This window comes from Patiria miniata, unplaced genomic scaffold, assembly GCF_015706575.1.
Source record: "Patiria miniata isolate m_02_andy unplaced genomic scaffold, ASM1570657v1 HiC_scaffold_8, whole genome shotgun sequence".
Classification (NCBI taxonomy): Eukaryota; Metazoa; Echinodermata; class Asteroidea; order Valvatida; family Asterinidae; genus Patiria; species Patiria miniata.
The window spans coordinates 13,713,471-13,735,282 of NW_024037075.1; the positions used below are offsets into that span (position 1 = coordinate 13,713,471).

General features: G+C 40.2%; 2 protein-coding genes and 1 non-coding gene across 3 annotated transcripts; all 3 read left to right on the plus strand.

The window, feature by feature from the left end:
* The first annotated feature begins 298 nt into the window (after positions 1–298).
* On the plus strand, positions 299–21,421 carry LOC119719764 (bifunctional coenzyme A synthase-like). Its single transcript, XM_038189253.1, has 3 exons — positions 299–507; positions 1,331–1,462; positions 21,293–21,421. Exons 1-3 carry the CDS (start codon positions 316–318, stop codon positions 21,419–21,421), a joined length of 453 nt encoding a protein of 150 aa, XP_038045181.1. The 5' UTR covers positions 299–315.
* On the plus strand, positions 7,813–7,885 carry Trnai-aau. The gene has a single exon. It is a non-coding gene; the product is annotated as a tRNA-Ile (tRNA).
* Positions 12,274–17,383, plus strand: LOC119719479 (NLR family CARD domain-containing protein 4-like). The gene is made up of 2 exons (XM_038188954.1): positions 12,274–12,395; positions 13,377–17,383. The coding sequence occupies exons 1-2, from the start codon at positions 12,302–12,304 to the stop codon at positions 15,782–15,784; spliced, it is 2,502 nt and encodes an 833-aa protein (XP_038044882.1). The 5' UTR covers positions 12,274–12,301; the 3' UTR covers positions 15,785–17,383.
* Positions 21,422–21,812: the final 391 nt, after the last annotated feature.

The following is a 21,812-nucleotide window of genomic DNA, read 5'->3' on the forward strand; positions in this document are numbered from 1 at the left end:
ACTGTTCACCGGTTAAGAGCTACTGAAGTGTGGTTCTAGGGGGAACGTTCGATCGCATCCAGTTGGACATAAAATCCTGCTGAGCGAGTCGGCGATGAGAGCAGAAGAGAAGATTACAGTTGGTGTGACAGACATATCCATGCTGCAACGTAAGAAGGCATCAAATCAAGTATAAAACAACCTTTATTACTTTCTTTCTCTTCATTGGCTGCGAGTAGGTCATGTATGGTGCTCAGTATTTTATTATTAATACAACACCTGAATATGTCCCCCTCATCTGATTGCAGGGAAAACACCATCAAGTTGATCCAGCCAATGGATGCACGCATCGCGTCTGTCCGTGACTTCATCCACGATATCAAACCACGCATCTTACAGTCAGACTCCATCGTGCCCATCACGGATCCTTACGGCCCCAGCGTGGTGGATCCAGACATGAGGTGCATTGTGGTCAGTGAGGAGACCAAGAAAGGTGGAGATGCTGTCAATAGGGTCAGACAGGACAAGGTATGTGCCAGCTTGTATGCTTAGTTAGGTGAAACAATACTATTTGTTTCATTGCTGGTTCCATTGGGCCTATCTAGTGTCTTCTTTGCACATCTAACTGAATGACTCACTGTCTGTTAGTTTGGGAAGAATTCTAGTTAAAGGCAGAGTATGAGCTATCCAAAAAGTAACTGACGAAATTGATGAGGGCCTATCTTCTTGGCACATCTAACTGAATGAATCACTGTCTGTTAGTTTGGGAAGAATTCTAGTTTCGCGGTAGAGTGTATCATTTACAGCTATCCAAAAAGTAACTGACAAAACTATTGATGGTTTACTTGGTTTAAAGATATTAATGGCATTAAACTCCCTGTGAAATTATTCGTTCTGGCATGCTGTCTTTTTGAAGAAAACACTAAAAGGTCGTCTTTTGCAAAGATGCATCTGAAGACGCGTATTTTTGGAAATTTCTGTCAGTAGTTCGTTTCGAATTCGGCGAAGCTGTGAATGGGTTCGCGCAGGCATTGACATGACGCACACGTTTGCGCGGGTGCTGTAATGCTTCGGTTCAGTACTTGACATCATGTAGCTGGGGCACTTTTGTTGCTTTAAATGAAAAAAATGCTCGAATGACAAATGACATACTCTACCTTAAAATTATTGTAGCAATACCAAAAAATTTTTTAAGAGATTAAAATGCACCCCTTCCACCCCCATCCCCCAAAAAAGGAACAAATTTGAAGAAAATATTTTGACTTTTGGGAATATTTATATGCGTATTTCAAGATTTGAGAGTATTATTGTGATATAATTCATAATTCTTTTTTTTTAATCTTGCATTCAGGGCCTATGTGTACTAGACGTACATGAGATATCTCTAGTAGAGGACATCAATCATGCTGCACATGGAGAAGCTAAGATAAGTCCCTCAACACAAAGGATTGGACTCCTGGGAACACTGCTCAAGCAACCCACGGTGAGTAATGCAGTGTTGCATTCATGTTGCATTCAGGGTCTGTGTGTACTAGACGTACATATCTCTAGTAGAGGACATCAATCATGCTGCACATGAAGAAGCCAAGATAAGTTCCTCAACACAAAGGATTGGACTCCTGGGAACACTGCTCAAGCAACCCACGGTGAGTAATGCAGTGTTGCATTCATGTTGCATTCAGGGTCTGTGTGTACTAGACGTACATATCTCTAGTAGAGGACATCAATCATGCTGCACATGAAGAAGCCAAGATAAGTTCCTCAACACAAAGGATTGGACTCCTGGGAACACTGTTCAAACAACCCACTGTGAGTAATGCAGTGTTGCATTCATGTTGCATTCAGGGTCTGTGTGTACTAGATGTACATGAGATATCTCTAGTAGAGGACATCAATCATGCTGCACATGAAGAAGCTAAGATAAGTTCCTCAACACAAAGGATTGGACTCCTGAAAATACTGCTCAAGCAACCCAAGGTGAGTAATGCAGTGTTGCATTCATGTTGCATTCAGGGTCTGTGTGTACTAGACGTACATGAGATATCTCTAGTAGAGGACATCAATCGTGCTACACATGAAGAAGCTAAGATAAGTTCCTCAACACAAAGGATTGGACTCCTGGGAACACTGCTCAAGCAACCCACGGTGAGTAATGCAGTGTTGCATTCATGTTGCATTCAGGGCCTGTGTGTACTAGACGTACATGAGATATCTCTAGTAGAGGACATCAATCATGCTGCACATGAAGAAGCCAAGATAAGTCCCTCAACACAAAGGATTGGACTCCTGGGAACACTACTCAAGCAACCCACGGTGAGTAATGCAGTGTTACATTCATGTTGCATTCAGGGCCTGTGTGTACTAGACGTACATGAGATATCTCTAGTAGAGGACATCAATCATGCTGCACATGAAGAAGCCAAGATAAGTCCCTCAACACAAAGGATTGGACTCCTGGGAACACTGCTCAAGCAACCCACGGTGAGTAATGCAGTGTTGCATTCATGTTGCATTCAGGGTCTGTGTGTACTAGACGTACATGAGATATCTCTAGTAGAGGACATCAATCATGCTGCACATGAAGAAGCCAAGATAAGTTCCTCAACACAAAGGATTGTACTCCTGGGAACACTGCTCAAGCAACCCACGGTGAGTAATGCAGTGTTGCATTCATGTTGCATTCAGGGCCTGTGTGTACTAGACGTACATGAGATATCTCTAGTAGAGGACATCAATCATGCTGCACATGAAGAATCCAAGATAAGTTCCTCAACACAAAGGATTGGACTCCTGGGAACACTGCTCAAGCTACCTGGAGTAAGGTTTTAGGCCCAAAGGTTGACCCTTTTTGTAAAGTGCTTTGCTCTGCTAACCAAGGAATAGGCGTGATTCACCACAAAGAGACATTGTACTCAGTTCAAGTGTGGTTTATTAATTAAAAATCCACATTTTGCAGCATAACATGAATTACAGTCCACAAAAAAAAAGGATGGAGAAGGTTCAATAGACCGCTTGCAGACGCGTTCGATAATCGACGCGCGAAGGCGCGCGACGCCATTTTGTCCCATAACATGGCGTCGCTCACCTTAGCGCGTCAATTATCGAACGCGTCTGCAAGCGGTCCATTGCATATATGAGAGTACTAAAACCACCAGATTATTGACACAACCTATTACGTTACAAAACTGTTTCATAAACTTGTATTCTGAAAAAGATACACATATATTACAAAAAGTTATAAAATGGTTTAACAAATTTAAAAACACTAATATTTTTAAATGGCTTGAGGAATTGAACAAAGGTGATAGAGTGCTAATTTTCATTGGGTTTTGTTACAATGAAATTTGGTATTTATGCACGGTGCCCATGTGTGCAGTATGCAGGGCTTAATGCAGACTTGGCCAAGTCTGGGTTGCGCTCGGGCGGTGCCTATAGTAAATCCACTCACAGCGCATATCGCATACGTCCTTACAGTACATAACGCGCGCCCTCATGCATCGAATCCGGACCATCATGTTAAAAACGTACATGTACATGTTATTTTCAAGTGATGCAGCAACCCAGACACGGTCAATTGGCCAAGCGTACGCGCTGGTTTGTTCCACGTTTGTACGCAGTCTATGGAAATTAATTTTTGCTGTGATTGGCTTTCTTAAATTTTTTTAATATTATTCCTAACACACAATTAGCCTTGTCTGCGTGTATTTGCGCAGCCAAAGTTTCGCGGAGAACGCACACGCATCCCATGGTGAGGAGTAGAAACCGATACACGCACACGTACGTTCAAATGCTTTGAAACGGCTCTGGGTACGCACAACACGAAGCGGTATCAATGGATCTCAACATCCTTTACAGGTTAACCCCAATAAAAATTCCCTTTTGTTTTGAATAACATTTGAATGTCGTATTCTTTACTAATTCAATCCAAGAGCAGCTGATCTTAGCATTATCATCCCAATATAATGTGTTTGAAATCTACAGATTAAGATAACGTTTTAAAAACTTTTGCAGATTGTTATCCAAGCTTCCATACCTACTGAAAATAATAAACGAGTCTTCAAAAATTGGTTACTTTGATTGGTCAAGCGATGTTGCTGCTTATGCATAGAGATAGTGTTGCATATGCATTGATGAATACAGGCGCGTGCACGCGGGGGGGGGGGGGGGGGGGGGGGGGGGGGTGCAGATGGCAGATTGATCAAGTCGGAATTGCTCACTTTTGCACCACATGTATGCACATGCTCTGCAATACATGCACACACTTGTACTAGCACGCGTGTTGTACAATGAAGTGTGCATTGTCGTTCTTGTAAAACTAAGTGATTTTTGTGAACTTTTTTAAGATACCGCCTTAAAGCAATTCCGACTTGAGTCGATTCTAGCCTCAGGTCGACCTGTGATTTGCTTGCAACGCGACGGAACTATTTCATTTATAGTGTCTGTGATGGTATCTGGCATGCGCTGCGTATGCGCTATGCACTGTATGAAGCACTATTGACAAATGCCTTGGCCAAGGCTAGTTCATTCACAGCACAAGTAAAAGGCCAGTCAGGAAGCGGCCTTAGTTTAGCCGTTGCCTTCAACAAACCTGTTTTGTTTCTGCCCTTACACTAAACGTTTTGATTTTTACACATTGGACTGAATCAGTTCAATGAAAATGCCTTTATTGTAGGTTACTCTCAAATATTTAGTTATACAGGTGCCCCCCCCCCAAAAAAAAATCACCCACAAACAAAGGGATGATATGAACAAACAATGAACTTAGTTTAATGGAATAAATATGCGCTTGGCCGGTTTGAAACATTAGTATGTTTAAAACCAGCTGTGGTCTGGTTGCCAATAATGACCCGGCCGAAGGCGAGGGCCATTATCTGCTTCCAGGCATGCCATGCCCCTAGCCAGTTTGAAACATACAGCCAAGCACATAGAAATTCCCACTCATAAATACCTTTTGGTCAAAAAGTCAAAACAAGTCACAAATTTCCAGCAACTTTGTTCAGCAATTTACTTCAGGTTTGGTGAAACACCCCTCTGGCAATGTCTATGTACATGTCTTGTGCCCGCAGTGCTAAGAATCTCCTATGGAAATTGGCGCGCTTGGCACGGACTGCACTATGTGGTGCAGAACACAGGAATTAAGTTTAAAACCACCCACATTACGGGCTCTTGACCAATAAGAATGGGTAAACTGTCTCAGGTATTTATGAATTATCATGAACTAGGAGCATTAAGCTTTCCATTGATATCTAGGATGCATTCCTCTGGTCATACATCACCAAGTTCCATTGATTTGAAAATGGTATGTGCAAACCCTCTTTGGACAGTTTGGGGTATTAAGGGGCACATCAGCGTTAGTTTGTGAAAACGAAAATGTATGGATTAATTGCACGCATCCAGTGCCACACTGTGCCGGCTGTTACATCGTGAAAACAAAAATAACGTGGTTCTGTAAAATACGCGTGCGTGCTGGGCACCCACGCATAACTGAGGGTATTACTTCTTGGTTTCTGTAACGAATTGTCCACCTCATGCTAAATGCTGATCTGCAACACTGAACACTGGCAGGGTCCATGAAGTGAATTTTATTGAGGAACATATTTTGTGGTATCTGACCTTTAAGAAATGTCAAAGGTCACTTGTTATGATACTTTATCCGCATCATTATATTAAAAAACTACATGGCTTTTTGAATTGCTGGAAGAATTTTGAAAGATTTTACATGATCAAAATGAATGGTGTAAATAGAGTTGATTTGTTAGGATAATATAAAAGGTTGTGAAAGTCAAGGGCTTTTTGATGTTCAATAGATTTAGCACTCACAATAGCCACATTAGTTTGCTTAGCCTACAGATATGCCCCAACTTGGTCGTTAATCCCAACATAATGTTGGAACTGTCCCAACTTGGGTGATCCAGTTGGGCATGCCTAACGTGGGCAACAACCTTATTTCCATGAATTTGACGAGCAAAACAATGATAAAAGTAAAGTAGGCCCTTGGGATGAGGTTTGGTGGGACATGGCTAGGATGCTTTTTCCTACCATCCAGACGGGAGGACCAAGGGCACACGCTCAGGCTGGGCCTTGGAGCTCAGAGGCAGATCAAACATGTCGTCTTTTTGGAGCAACTTCCAGGGTAGCCTTGTAGAAATATGGCTCAGTTTCTCTGATGACACTTTACAGCACATGGCGGTGGATGTGCTCATCACGTACGTGTAGCAGTGCCCAACCCAAGTTAGGCCTGCCCATTGCAACTTGAATGATCTAGTTTGGCTCAAGTTGGGACAGTCCCAACATAAGCTGGGTCTGACGACCAAGTTGGGGCATAACACATGTATGAAGACTCTTGAAGTCATTTTGTGGTCTAATTTCTTGTTTGCAAATCGACAAAAGTGTGAAAAGTGAGGACCAACATTATCTCTCTTGTTTGATAAGCTGTAGGATAATACACAATGGGAACATTTCCATATCTTTCGCTCATTTCTACTAGAATCTTCCGTATAATTTTCCTGTGGATTTGTTGGTTTTATCATTCCAGCATTTGACGTACCTGGAGGTCCTGTTGGAGGTCAAACAAAGGTCACCCTGCGAAACGAACACTTGCAATACATCGTTACATGGTGAGTACCATCAATGCTCGAGAAAGACACGGCATTATTTGAAGTAATGAATTTGAAGTACAATTTATGAGTGAAATTGATTGAATTGTTCTAAATAAATTGACTCCTAGGGTCTTTCGATTTTGATTTTCGATATATGTCGTTTCGAAAGCTAATATGGATTATATTCAATATATATATTTGCAAACTACCGTATGTTGCAAGTTCTTGCCGTACAATTGCGTATCGGGCTGATGCACATTGCAAAAAAAAGTTAAAACCTACATAAAAATCCTTAATGTCCATTTTGTCTCAACAAGCATGCTTCTCAGTAACCACAAAAAGAGTACTTCTGCCGCCCATATGTTGACTTTCCGCTTTGTTTACTTGAATCTCAGTTTTCTGACAAGACTTGCAAGCTTTCCTTTGCCTAGGTGAAAGCATGTTCCGTACCAGTACATGCAGGATGTATGGTTCCTGCCACTGTAAAGATAATAGCCAATGCTGGAAGAAGTAAGAGCAGCTTACAGCACTGAACATAAGTCAAATCTTTTCATCATGAAAAGGTCACGAAAACATCTTTAGAAAACAGGTTTCTGTGTGATCAATTCACAAAGCTTGATCTCACTTTGCTGGGTTTGTCTTTTCTGGTTTTGTCTTTGTATATAAGTTACAAATCCTGGCCTGCCTGCACTAATTTGAAACAGCAAGTGATCTGAAAAAGATGATTTTTTTTCTATTGGCCTACTCTCTAGTCAACAATATCACGAAAAGTGATGACACACATCGTTTACGTACACCAAATTAATAAATACACATAGCTCAGCGAGAGACGTAATGTCACACATGCACACATTTTGCGATGCACAGCATGTGATCTCTTCACAAGCTACATATGCTCAACTCAACTCAGCTGAACTCAGTAAATGTCGCTTTGGACCACATTCTTGCACTAGAGGTGTCAGTCATTGTTTGGACATTTGCTTACTTTTCGTACGATGGAAATTACAATTATTAGGAAAAACACTTTTTTTTCTTTTATACTATACTTTTGAAAAGTTGAACAGAGAAATTGACTGGAGCAGGGTTTAAACCTGCGATATCCAGATAACCATTTCCCGGGTCTGTTTCATGACTTTGGGCGTGATCCCTGGCTGCATGGCATATACAAGTTTATGGCTTCTGACTAGCGCCCCTTGAACAAAGATGTTGACAAATTGGGCAATTGCCAACATAGGGCTGGATAGCTCAGTTGGTAGAGCACCGGAATAATTATTCGGGGGTTGTGGGTTCAAGCCACGCTCCAGTCAGTTTCTTTGTTCAACTTTTAAAAATTGTTATAATTCCCGTAGTCAGCTGAGTTTATCTTTGTATCTTTGTTTTTTAAAAAACGATTTTTAAATAGTTGAATGGAATTTACATATTTGCTTAAACTATGCTCTTGAGCCACGCCAATTAGTCAATTAGCCGCCCTCCCTACTGTACCCATAGCAACCAAAGTACCTTACTATACCCGTAGTAACCAAAGTACTATACGCACTGTGTGCAAAAATGCAAAGGAGCAATTTCAGGGTTACTCACGTAACATTTTTTGATGTACTTTTTGAGTTTCCTTGCGCTGTAATTACCTTACTGAAAATGTTTAATAGCTGTTATCCCCATGGTAGATAGAGTAGACCTAGACCTACCTAAGCACCAAAGATGACATCCAGAAAAATGTGTTATGTATGATAAACAAGACACTCAAAATCGGTTACTCACGTTACGAAAATGTAACGTGAGTAATGGTGGAATTGCCCATACGGGTGTTTGTGTTGCCCGTTGCGCATTGCCCGTTGCGCATATTGTTTCCAAGCATGCACTTCAGATGGGGTTCAAACATTTTGCGAAGGGGTAGTTACAAAAAGTGCAAGTTAATTTTCAACTAATTTTGTATTTAAATAAAAGTTAATTTTTATTATATTCAGATTAAATTAATCAGTTATCACCTAAAATCAAGCATAATCTGTGGGAGAGGTGTTATAAAACAAAAAAAATGACTGCTTTATCTCGTGATGAAGTAAAACTGTCCTCCCTCAGTGATCCATGAAGCCTCGGGAAAAATAGAATGCTTCATGGATCACCTCGGGAGGCTAGTTTTACTACACAACACCAGGCAGTCAATATTTGTATATTATTCGTAAGGAGCCTTCCTAATTTCGTGAAACCTGGCACTGAGCAGGAAACCAAAAGACACAATTCATGAAAGGCCCGTTGTCCTTCATCTTTCTCAATTAGTCCAGACTCCAGAATGCCAAATCGCTTTAACCCTAAAAGGCCGGGGGGGTCGAGGGGGGGGGGGGGTTGGAATCCACCCCCCCCCTCGACTTTTTCCGCGATAGCCTTTAAAAAAAATGTTTTCGCAACCCAAGCTGTTATGACTTTTTAGCCCCGAGCCTTACGCATGTACCGAGTTTCAAAATTTTTCGTCACTCGATGGCCGAGATCTTGGGGGGGGGGGGGGGGCGGAATCCGCCCCCCTGGCTGAGAGATGGTCAAAATAACCAGGCCCTTTTAGGGTTAAGAAATGATGATCCTACACCATCGGCTCCCCTTAATTTCTTGTTTGTTTACGATTTGCGTAGTTATTCTTATGAAGAATCGAGACGGCGTAAAGAAATTACCCATTAAAGAAAGAAAAAAACTGCTAGTGACATAAAGAATTCTATCAAAAAACCCTTGGCAAGCAAGCTTATGGGACTGGAACCCACGACCTCCTGCTATTCAACCGCTGGATTCTCCAACTTGAGGAATTAAAATCTGCGTTTTAAAACTGTTGTCCGTCTTTAATTTGCGGCTGGATTTCTTGGTGAAAGCATCAGGGCTCTGTGCAGGAATTGACAGGTTGAAGATGAACTTTAGCTAAGTTTTTTTTTCAATATATTTGTAACAATTTAATTGGACTGTTGGATTGGCTATTGAACAGGCCTGATGCTTTTATAGAATCGGGCAATACATTAGTGCCAGCTTTAGGATGTAGGCCTACTTGAAATACTTATTCAAGCACTTTCGAATTAAATTGTATCATACACTCAACCAAAAAAGAAAATCCACCCCTTCCAATACTTTTTGGTCGAACTCAAAAACTACTGACCTCTCACTCAAATAACAACTAATCAGTAAAGAAATTCCTTAGCAATCCAGCCATACTCAAAACAGTGATAATACATGATGCAATTTATGACAAATGACACCAAAAACAGTTGCACTTTTGTATACGTGCAAGTTGTGGTTCACACTCACCTTGCACCTATACAAAAGTGCAACGTTTGTGCGGTGGCATTTGTCATAAATTGCATAATTGTGTACCCATTATCACTGTTTTGGCCAAACAAAGAGTATGGCTGGATTGCTAAGGAATTTCTGTACTGATTAGTTGTAATTTGAGCAAGATGTGCTCAGTAGTTTTTGAGTTAAGCAACAAAATATTAGGGAGGTCTTTCTTTTTTGGTTGAGTGTAGTTCCTCATAATGCGGGTATTACAAATATGTCACTAGATATGCATTTGCTGTATACCAAGCTGTTGAGGTCAATATACACCTACGTGTTGACTAAAGGCTCAAAAGTGAATTAAGTTGCATTGAATAGATGCTGAGCTAAAAATAGCACTTGTGAACTCATGAAATCAGGTCATTTGAAAAGAAAGGTCACCCATTGACTCGTCAACTTTGTAGATCTTTGCATGACAGCAGACCACACAAAACTTTCCATTGTTGTCTCCAGGCTAGCTGTTGACAATAAAACATTTTGGGAAAACCCAGATGTACACAATTTCTGGAGGCCTGCTGGGACAAATGTGGTTTATGTATTTGTATCGATGCGCGGGGTTTCCAGGATAAAAAAAAGTGCCTTTATTTTTTAATTAAGATATTCTCCAGACGTATTAGGACAAATATGATAGTGCAATGTTTTGTTTTATATTGGATGCAAACTGCTTGCATGTGACAGAATTTCAAAGCACTTGTGAATCATGACCTTGCAACTTTTGTAAAGTTTGAGTCAATGCCATATATGGAAGTTTATTGAGGGATTAATTTGCATAATATAGTTCCGTCAAGTGGTCATGGGATTGTTGGGTGCGGCACAGCTTCATGTACAGGGCTGTAATGCTTGGACTTCTCTGAATCAACCTGCTACGAACTCAACTGTAAGTTTTGCCAGAACAATGGTTCTTTTCTTTTTGTTTTGGGGTTCTTATTTTGGTTTTATGGATTGTATTAAATGTCAGGTGTAACCCTAAACCCCTTGAGTGATTTACTAGGAACCTTCCTCACTCTTGCAAATTCTAACACTATATGGCAAACTCTGGACCCAAACTGTTGGACTCTGATTATGGTGGTATGACTATGACTATACACCCCATGTAAAGCATTTACTAGTGCAGTACTCACTCCAACAGACTCCAACAAATCCTGCGGTAGGTATTTGACTGGACGGGGATTGTTAGGGTTAAGAAGTTTTTCAGTCGCAGTTTACTGATCTCACTGACTGATAGTCAACTGTGAATTATTCTAGTGCAGTTTCTAACTTTCCAATTCCAACTCACTGGCACACCATTAAAATAAAAGGTCTTGTTGTTTCCTTTAATTTCATACCACATTTGAGCTTGTGATTCATGTAGTTCTAAAGATTTCATAAATTTCCCACTTGTCAGCCATGTCCACTTCCGCGTGGCATTTCCCTCTAGTCTTTATTCCAAACATAAATGGCATTCTAGTTTTCATGCTAAAGAATGAGATTGAAGCTGGAATGAAGACAAGTGTGTTACAATGTTTCATTTATCATTGACAAACAGGACTTCCATTTGTGGCTGGGTGATCCAAAGTACCATGGCTGCTCAATCTGAAGCAGCCTGCCAGACTGATGTCCCTACCACGATGCAACAGGAGGCACAGGTACCCACCCCCTCAGCTACAACAGGTGAGTACATTTAGTAGGTAGACCATTTGCATGGGGTCAATGAGGGAGGGAGGGGTATTAACTCCCCCTCCCCACTCAACTCACACATTCACACACTCCCCAAGATTTTTTTTGAAGTTGCAGGTTTCAACTTTGGACAATCAGATTTCTCTATATATCTTCCTTAAAGGTAGAGTGGATCATTTGCAGCTATATCCAAAAAGTAACTGACCAAATTATTTTTGAAAGCTTACTTTGGTTTAAAGATAGTAATTGGACAAAGAAGACAATAAAAGAAGGTCATTACCAAAGACTGGGAATTGAACAATTTTTGGAAATTTCCATTAGTAGTTGGTTTGTAATTGGGTGAATCCGTGAATGGGTGCGCGTGAGCATTGACACGATGCACATGCGTGCGTGGTTGCTATTATTTGTTTGGTCAGTGCGTGACATAGCGTCGTTGCAATCGGCTGCAATCAATTCAAAACAAGAATCTGCAACTTTGATTTGAAATCGAGATCCTGAAAAATGATTTTCTCGGAATATACAGCATTCACTGAGCTGAAAGTTCAGCAGGTTAGTTGTTAAGCACCAGTCTTTAGATTTAGAGGACTTTTTTTGCTTCAAAAGAAACAAATGCAAATATGACAAATGATCTACTCTACCTTCCAAAAACGGACAACTGGAGATGTACTAAAGGACATGAATCATTTTGTCGGTATCCTTTAAAGGATGTTTGAATTCTTCTGATTTTAGATTCCCCAAAACATACTGGAGCCATCGGAAACATGGGCACAGTCAGCGGTAGAAACAATCCTATCATTACTGCCACTGGTTCAGGTGAAGTTAGTGTCATTTACAACTTGTCGTCAGATGGAGCAGGTAAATATGATCTTGTTTGTTACACTACTTGATATCTCGGGTCAGATATTATTGTATATTTTGTAGGGGAGGGGGAGGGGGATGGAGATGATATATTACACAAACATGGACACAAAAGACGGATTGCCAATTCCACGAAAGAGTCTACATTTTTTGTTGCTACATGTACGATATAAACCAGTTTGTAATAAGATATGGTGACCACATTAGGAGTCTCGTAATGTGTTCTTTATATACCCCAAATGGCACCCCGTATTGTGTGAATCACATGTGGAAAAAAGAAAGTGGGGAAAAATGGAATCAAGTTTTGGAGGCCTCCAAATACAGTTACTAGTTTTTTTGTCTGAATTTATTGTTGTAAGTGTAAAAAAACAATGTGTAAATACTATTAAACGACATCGGACAAGTTTGTGTCCAACAGATGGTACAAAAGCCAAAATATTCATTTGATTATTGTTTGGGGAGGGGGGCATATTTATTTTTTACACTGCCTTACTAACGAACTGTAAATCCAAGTCACCATTTCTTGTAAATGTTTGCCTCAGTAGAGGAAGACTATTCAATCCGTTTCAGAAACAATGTTAAACTGAAATAATACATGTACATTCAATATTGGGTTTTGCCCTCCACCGACATACATGTATTGTATAAACACTGTATAGACAAATCTGGCTGCAGCCATTTACTGCAGTGTCAAAAAAGGCTCGCGCAAGTTGCGCTCAGGTATGTATACCCACACTTCGGGCTCCTTCGACCAATTGGAATACCAAAATGCGCACGCCTCGTCTTTAAGAACGCGAGCAGCATGCGCGTGAGCGTGACACCACCGCAGTAAAAGCTTCTGATTCTAATCACTGGATTCCACTATACTTAGTGTTGTCTCGAGTGTTCATGAGAAAAAATCACTATGGTAGGACTCGAACCCATGCATGACCTCCTGCTTACTATAACATGTACTTGTTGCTTGTTTGACCTCAACAGGAGTAAATCCACAGAGTCAGAAACCAGACCAAGTATCGAGAGTGGGGGATCTCAACCAAGAAGTCGGTAACAAGACCAGGGACATTTTGAGGAAATGGTACAAGACAACGGGTAGCTATGTTCAGTTGAACCCTGGGGTTCCTGATGATCAAAGACCCATTGTTGGCATTTACACTAAATTGCGGGTTAGAACAAAGAAAGGTACTGTAGAAGAAGAATACTCTGAGGAAACTGTATATTCCACAGAGTATGACAAAATGTTTAAAGATTGGCCTGAGACTGAGTTCAATCGTGCTATTTTATTTGGCATTGGTGGTGTGGGGAAGTCAACCATTTTTGACAAGATTGCATATGACTGGACTGATGAGGCATGTGAAATCCTGAAAAGATTCGAGCTTGTCTTTCTGTTAAAAATGTATGCCCTGTTTCAAGAATCTGATCTTGTTGATTCCATTTTTGATCAACTTTTAGGCGTAAAGTCAGGAGTAGCCAAAGTTGAACTTGATAAGTTCATTCAGGACAACTCAAATAAGGTCTTGATACTTTTGGATGGTTTTGATGAAATGAAGACCAAAACGCTTGATGCAACCTCATTCGGGTCTATCCTAAAAGCGCTTAGTAGAACAGAATACAGGGATTGTTTCATTATTGTGTCAACGCGCCCCTCTCATCTTGAGACACTGATGTCAAAATCACTTGTCCGAAATCCTTGCACACACGTGGAGGTTCTGGGGTTTACCAAAGAGGATGTTAATGAATACATTCTGAAATTCTTTTGCGAAGATCATGATAGTGGCAGTGCACTGATCCAAAACATTGAAAAATCCAACACGCTGCTCGATTTCTACACGAATCCAATGCTTCTCCTTCTCATGTGTTTGTTGTGGAGGGAGAAAAAACAACTCCCCGAAACAACTTCACGCCTATTCACTGAGGCAGTTGATTACATGTTCACAAGAAAAGGATATAGCTCCGAAGATGCATCAAAAACAGTGATTGCTATGGGAAAAACTGCACTGAGTGGATTCGTAAGTGCCGACCAGAATTTCTCATTTCAAAAAGGTGAGTTTGAACCAAGTGCGCTGGACCTGGCACTGAAAGCGGGCATCCTAACCCAGCAGAGAGTTATCAAAAACCTCAAATGCCACAACAACATACAATTCATGCACAAGACTGTTCAGGAATACTGTGCTGGTAAATACTTGCAAAGTGTACATATGTCAAACCCGGGATTTGTAAAGCGTTCAGTGCACACAGTTGTTCCATTCGGAGAATTTCAAAACAATTTAAGGCAACTATGTCAGACAATTGAGGGTGTTGTTTCAAATGATTTCCTTTTGCGTTTTTGTTGTGGTGACAATGAAAAGTGCATGACTGACATTGTTAGATTGCTTGATCGTAAATTCAACAAGGATCAACATAAGCCCATGTACCAATCAGACGTTATACAATTAATTAGTCAACACTGTTTTTTTGAAAGCCAATCCAAAAAGATCCCACAATGTCTAACCAGCAACTCACTCATCTCATCAAATATCAAGGTGAAAAACAATACCGATGTCCGCATTCTCATATGCCTTCTTAAAATAATCTGTAGGTCAGAAGTCCAGGTGCCACAACTGTCACGCATTGAAACCATTTGGATTTATTCTGTGTCTTTGGTCAGTGGTTTAGCCTTTGCCCTGGGTTACATGGAAAACCTCAGGAAACTGAGGCTCTACTGCTGTCCTTTAGTGAAGGGTGAGCTTGAGAAAATCCTGTCATCACTGAAATGCAACTATCTCTTAACCAGTCTTTACATAGAGAAATGCAATACATTGGGAGGTAGAGCTGTAGAATGGGCCCCTCATATCAAACACTTGACAAGCCTTGAGAAACTTGAAATAAGCTTGTGCGGACTTCAGAGCACAGACATTGAACACATTGCCTCGGCTGCACATGACTTGCCCAAACTGACTGGCTTGGACCTTGATAGCAACAAGACATTGGGCGGGTCCACTGACATGTGGGCCAAGGAATTATCCAAAATGACACACTTAAATAAGCTGGACCTGAGCTTTTGCGATTTGACACAGTCAGACATTCCACACATTGCCTCGGCTGTAGGTGACATGCCCAGACTGACTGACTTGGATCTTGGTAGCAACAAGTCATTGGGTGGATGTGCTGCATTTTGGGCCAAGGAATTGCCCAAATTGAAGCACTTAAATAAGCTGAGCCTGAGCTACTGCAATTTGACACAGTCAGACATTCCACACATTGCCTGGGCTGTGGGTAACATGTCAAGCCTGACACTGTTGGGCCTATATGGCAACAAGGCATTGCGTGGATGGGATAGGCCTAAGTTAAAGTCCCTCTTTCCATCACTTCTGGTTTTATTTTATTTTCCCTTGCGAAGCACACTCTAGAATTACATGTACTAAGCATAACAATATAAAAATGATAACATTGTCAATAAAAGGAAATAAAATTTTCCAAGAAAATCAACAAAATCAAAGGGCCTAATTTTTCAATCCTAAGCATTACCATTTTCAAAGGCCGCAAAACATCGTAACACATTCCCAGTTTAGATTGTCAGTAGGGTCACACTGCATGTAAGACAATTAGCTGTTCACTATCCACATAAAACAATAATTGATACTTTGATAAACCAGGGAATTGTGCAAATTCCAAACAAAACAAACAAACAAACAACCCCCCCCCCTAAAAAAAACCACAACAATAACAACAAATTGATAGTTACAAATGTGTTGTTCAACCAGGATGCCTTTTTGCAATTTTACATTAACGTCATAATACATTCCTGATTTCAGATCTTCAGTAAACTATTTCTTAAAACAACAGTAGTTAATGCAAATAAGATCCCTGGTTTATCACAATCTCCATGTTTGTGAATAAGTGTAGATTCCACATCTGGAAACTTTTTGAAGTGGCAAACAAAATGACTGTAGACCTCAAATCTTTACGTGTGTGCATGGAAACATCACTAATTTGAAAACCCAGTGGATATATGGTATTTGTTGATTTCTGAGGCTGTATGGATGGTTTGGTCCATTTCCAAGTTGAGACTTGTTGGCCTGACAACAGTTGAATATATGTATCATGTTAAAACAATGAGAAGTTTTGTGATTATTCCAGTCTAAGATGGTAAATACATGTGCATTTTGTAAATAAAATTATATTTGTGGAGACTCGTTTGCCAAGTGGCTTAATTAATTGTACTTAAGTAAAATGGTTGAAATATTAAGTATTACTCAAAGTAGTTTTGGGATTTTGTACATAGGTGGTTTTGTTTAAAGAAAATTTGTTATATTTTGTTTATATTTGCTACAAACTTTGGTACAAAGGTTGGTGGGAAGATCAGTTTTAAAAACTGCTAAAAGATGAAGGAATAACTGATTTGACCCAGCATTGAAGGGGTGCGAGGGTTGTTTTCGAGATTATATTCATTAGAAGTTAAAACTACTAAATGAAATATGAAAAAAAGGATATCCTTTATTTCTTCTTCAAATAAACCACGAAGGGCAACTGATTGGTGTGTTATAATTTTGTTCATTTACATTGTTTTCGTTATTTAGAAAAAACACAATATTCTGGCATTTGGATGTAAATGGAGTTTGATGTCAAATTCACCCTTTGTATTTTGTAGTGGTTGAAAACGCTGAATGTTTCTCTTTATTTATTAAGTTTTTAAATAAAAGACTTTTTTTAACATTTATATCTGTAATCACAGATTAATAGACCCACTCTTAAACATTACTAGAAAATTCTCCTGTTTTGCAAGTCGGGCAAGTCCAAGAAAAGGTCTCCTTGTAGTCCCATACATAACATACCTTAATTGTCTTCTTTATCACAAATACTTACAAAATTGTTTGTGGGTACAGTATTCTCCTTTCAGATGCCCAACAGTAGAATACAAAAAACACACTGATCTAATTGCTTCATAGAGGATTAAACTTTCCTGGGACGTAAGTGTGCGATTCTTGGACTTGCCCAGTAATAGCCTGATGGAGTAGACATATGAATTGCATTCTGGTTCCATATTAAAATACATGATGTTAGTATCTCACAATTGTTTGTGGTGTGATCATTTTGTGTCAGTCCCATTCTGTTGTATTGCATTTTACCTTCAGATGAGTATGCGAGGAAGAGTGTATAGTGTTGTTTGCTCAGAATTGAATGGTTCAAACCCACCATCATCCCTGTCCTCTTTGACAGATAATCAAACACAATCCAGCCCATGTGTTTATCTGAAACCCTATTATCTGTAAATTCACAGCCCTACTTCAATGAAGATGGGTCATAGTTTGTTGCCTTCAACAATCTTGTTTTGTTTCAGCACTTTCTTTTTGACTTTTACATGTTGGACCGAAATGGTTGGAAAAAAAAGTACCGGTACTTTCATTGTAGGTATCTCTCCAATATTTTTTTGGAGGGTGCCCCCCCCCCCCCAAAAAGTCACCCACAAACAAAGGGAATAAATATGTGCTTAGCCGGTTTTAAACGAGTACCGGTGTGTTAAAAACCAGCTAGGGACCTGGTTGCCAATCGACTCAGGCCATTATTCTCCACCAAGCCCGTAGCTGGTTTTAAACATACTTTGTTTCATACCTGCCAAGCACATTATTTATTCCCATTCATAAATAACTTTTGGTCAAAAAGTCATAAGTATTCAAAAATTCACAAATGTCCAACTATTTTGTTCAGCAAATTACTTTGTGTTTAGTTAAACACCCCTCTGGCCATGTCTGTGTACTTGCCTCGTCCATGCAGTGCTCAGAATCTCCTATGGAAATTGGCGTGCATGCTGCGCATACTAGGTGATGTGGTGCAGAACACAGGAATTGGGTTAACTGATGTGTTGTCAGTGGCTTAAACCACCCACATGACATTTCTCGACCAATAGGCCTTATTCATGAGTTGGCCATATTAAATTGAAAGTGAGGTCAAATCCTCATGTTTTTAACTTGCGAACAGAAATGAAAGCAATGACTGAAAGTAAATCACAAATTATTAGTCTGCTCCGATGAATAATTTAAAATTTGTGATTAAACAGGTCCTAATGTTAAAAGCCACATTTGAAAAAAAAAACAATTGAAAGTGATAATCTTTCACCATCCCATTCCACAATGTACAATTGATTAAACCACATTCAGGGAACGATCAAAGGTGGTTTCCTTGTTAAGAAGGTCTGTAGCCTAGGAAAGGGTGAACTGGCTCAGGTATTTTATGCCAAAAAATAAAAATATTCAGTCTCTGGTCAGACCAAAGTTCCGGAATTGACGCAGCCACGCGGCTTTTTTTTTTCTTCAAGCTTGGATTGTACAGACAAGGTGGGGTACTATTTTGCTTTTTTGGTGTCCTCATGTACATTGGTGATGGTGCAATTTCCCATTCCTTGGTGCTCTTTGGTAAAAAAAAAATTGAGGAGGTGCGGAAATAGAGGGCGCTGTTGGAGCTACCGCTGAACATTTTGGGGAAAAAAAAGATCGACGTGCATGATTAAAATCGACGCGCGCGCGGACCAGAGACCGACTTATTTTTTTTTTTGGCCTGATGACTGTTGGTTTATCATGAACTAGGAGCAGTTAGCAATTGTCATCTTGGATGCATTCCTGTGATCATGCATGCACCACTGATGAGTTCCATTGTTCTATAAATGGTATATGTGAAAACCCTCTTGGAACAGTTTCGGGTGTAAAGAGCACATCCAGACATACTGTTTTATCTTCCTACATGTATGCCATGCGTTTTACATGCGTTGCTAGTCAATAATATTCAGATCATATTTTAAGCAAGCACTCTGACTTGTCAAATCCAGTCAACAGCATAAACAGGCAGGAAGTAGGCACAGCTGGCTTATCAATCACCTACAGTCAAGGCATAGCTGTATCAAGTGACATAAACAGTCCCAGCCAGTCAATCCTGCTTTATGTGGGCTGGGATCTCTTAACTGTTGAAAACAGTCACTTGATTGATTTTGACTGAAAGGACAACTTGGCACAATGTATGTTTGCATAGAAGCACATCCAGAATGTTTTACTTTGAGAAGACATGAACAAATCACAATAACTGTCACTTGATAATCGTAATCATGCAGGATTCAACACCATGCATACATGTGCATGTATCCACCTGCCTTTCAACACAGAGTTTTAATTTTTATGCCCCGCGGCGAAGCCGAAGGGGCATACTGTTTCCGCCTTGTCCTTCCGTGGGTGGGTGTGTGTGTGTCTGGCTGTCTGTCTGTCTGTCAGTATGGGTGTGTGGGTGGGTGTGTGGGGTGGGTGGTTGGGTGTGTCCGGACAAATCTTGTCAGCGCGATAACTTGAGAAATACTTACCATATGAACTTCAAATTTGGTTTGTGGATTGTCCTTGGTAATCCTAAGAAGCCTTTTTCATTTGGGGCCGAAAGGTCAAGGGTCAAGGTCACAGTGGCAAAAACAAAAGAAATTTTGTCAGCGTGATAACTTGAGATATACTTTACATATGAACTTCAAATTTGGTTTGTGGATTGTCCTTGGCAATCCTAAGAAGCCATTTGCATTTGGGACCAAAAGGTCAAGGGTCAAGGTCACAGTGACTAAAACAATAGAAATCTAGTATTTATTCTGAGATCATACGGATTAGGGATTAATTCATATAAAACCTACAGAAGACACGTACTAATGCTGTCAATGAACATTCCATGTGACCAAGGTACATGTAAGTTGATGTTAAAAGAGTGGTGTTATATGTCATGGAAACAGTCATGGTTGCAGGGCATTTGTGTTTGTAAACACACCTGACTTGTTAATCCTGTTTTAATTTTGTAACGCGATTGTAGATTTTATTTGGGTTATATAACCTTTTCCACAACCCCTCAGTCCTCAGTGATGGCGCATATCTCCCATATCTCGCCCTTGCACGCTGTAAATTGTACGTAAATTGTCCGCCTACTCGTGCTAAATGCTGACCTGCAAATCATGAAGGTTGGGAGGGTCCATGAAGTGAGTTTCACTGAGGAACATATTTTGTGGTAATCTGACCTTTAAGAAATGTCAAAGGTCACAGGAGCTGAACCTGTTACAATACTTTACCTGCAACATTATATTCATTAATTGCATTATCCATGCATGACTTTTGAATTACTGGGAGAACTTTGAAAAAAAATTACATGATCAAAATAAATTGTGTAAATTGTTAGGAACACATGAAGGTTATGAAAGTAAAGGGCGTTTTGATCTTCAATAGCATTTACAATAGCCGCATCAGTTTGCTTAGCCAACTGATACGTGTTAAACATTCCAACTTGGTTATCAGTCCAAACACATGCTGGGACTGTATCATCAACATGGGTGATCAGTTGGGAGGGCCCAACTTGGGCAGGAACCTTATTCCCATCAAAACGATCATGATAAAAGTACAGTTTGGTGGGACAGGGCTAGGGTGCTTGGTCCTATACCATTCAGACGGTAGGACCAAGGGCACTTGCTCAGGCTGGGTCTGGGAGCTCAGAGGTAGATCAAACATGTCGTCTTTTTGTAGCAACTTCCAGGGTAGCCTTGTAGAAAATGACTCGGTTTGTCTGATGACACTTTGCAGCACATGGCCGTGGATGTGCTCATCACGTACGCTCGTTGGTAAATGCGCGCCCTCTAACATCCATGTATGAGTAGCAGTGCCCAACCCAAGTTAGGCCTGCCCATTGCAACTTGAGTGATCTAGTCAACACAATTGGGTCCTACGACCAAGTTGGGGCATAGTTGGTTTGCAAATGAACAAAAGTGTGAAAAGTGAGGACCTGGACATTATCTTTCTTGTTTGATAAGCTGTACGATAATTCACAGTGGAAACATTCCCATATCTTTTGTTCATTTCTACCAGAATCATCCATCTAATTTTCCTGTGGATTTGTTGTTTTTATCATTCCAGCATGTGACGTACCTGGAGGTCCTGTTGGAGGTCAAACAAAGGTCACCCTGCGAAACGAACACTGGCGATACATCGTTACATGGTGAGTACCATGAATGCTCGAGAAAGACACGGCATTATTTGAAGTAATGAATTTGAAGTACAGTTTATGAGTGAAATTGATTGAATTGTTCTAAATAAATTGACTCCTAGGGTCTTTCGATTTTGATTTTCGATGTTTGTCATTTTGAAAGCAAATATGGATTATATTCAATATATATATTTGCAAACTACCGTATGTTGCAAGTTTTTGCCATACAATTACGTATCGGGCTGATGCACATTGCAAAAAAAAATTAAAACCTAAAAATAAAATAAAAATCCTTTATGTCCTTTTCGTCTCAACAAGCATGCTTCTCAGTAACCACAAAAAGACAACACTTCTGCCGCCCGTATGTTGACTTTCCGGTTTGTTTACTTGAAACTCAGTTTTCTGACGAGACTTGCAAGCTTTCCTTTGCCTAGGTGAAAGCATGCATCG

Excerpts from the sequence above, each read along its gene's own strand:
- LOC119719764 (XM_038189253.1), top strand. The coding sequence starts at position 316 with ATGGATGCACGCATCGCGTCTGTCCGTGACTTCATCCACGATATCAAA. Across the intron at positions 508-1,330 it reads ATAGGGTCAGACAGGACAAG|GGCCTATGTGTACTAGACGT; the intron begins GTATGTGCCAGC and ends TCTTGCATTCAG. Across the intron at positions 1,463-21,292 it reads CACTGCTCAAGCAACCCACG|CATGTGACGTACCTGGAGGT; the intron begins GTGAGTAATGCA and ends TTATCATTCCAG.
- LOC119719479 (XM_038188954.1), top strand. The coding sequence starts at position 12,302 with ATGGGCACAGTCAGCGGTAGAAACAATCCTATCATTACTGCCACTGGT. Across the intron at positions 12,396-13,376 it reads CTTGTCGTCAGATGGAGCAG|GAGTAAATCCACAGAGTCAG; the intron begins GTAAATATGATC and ends TGACCTCAACAG.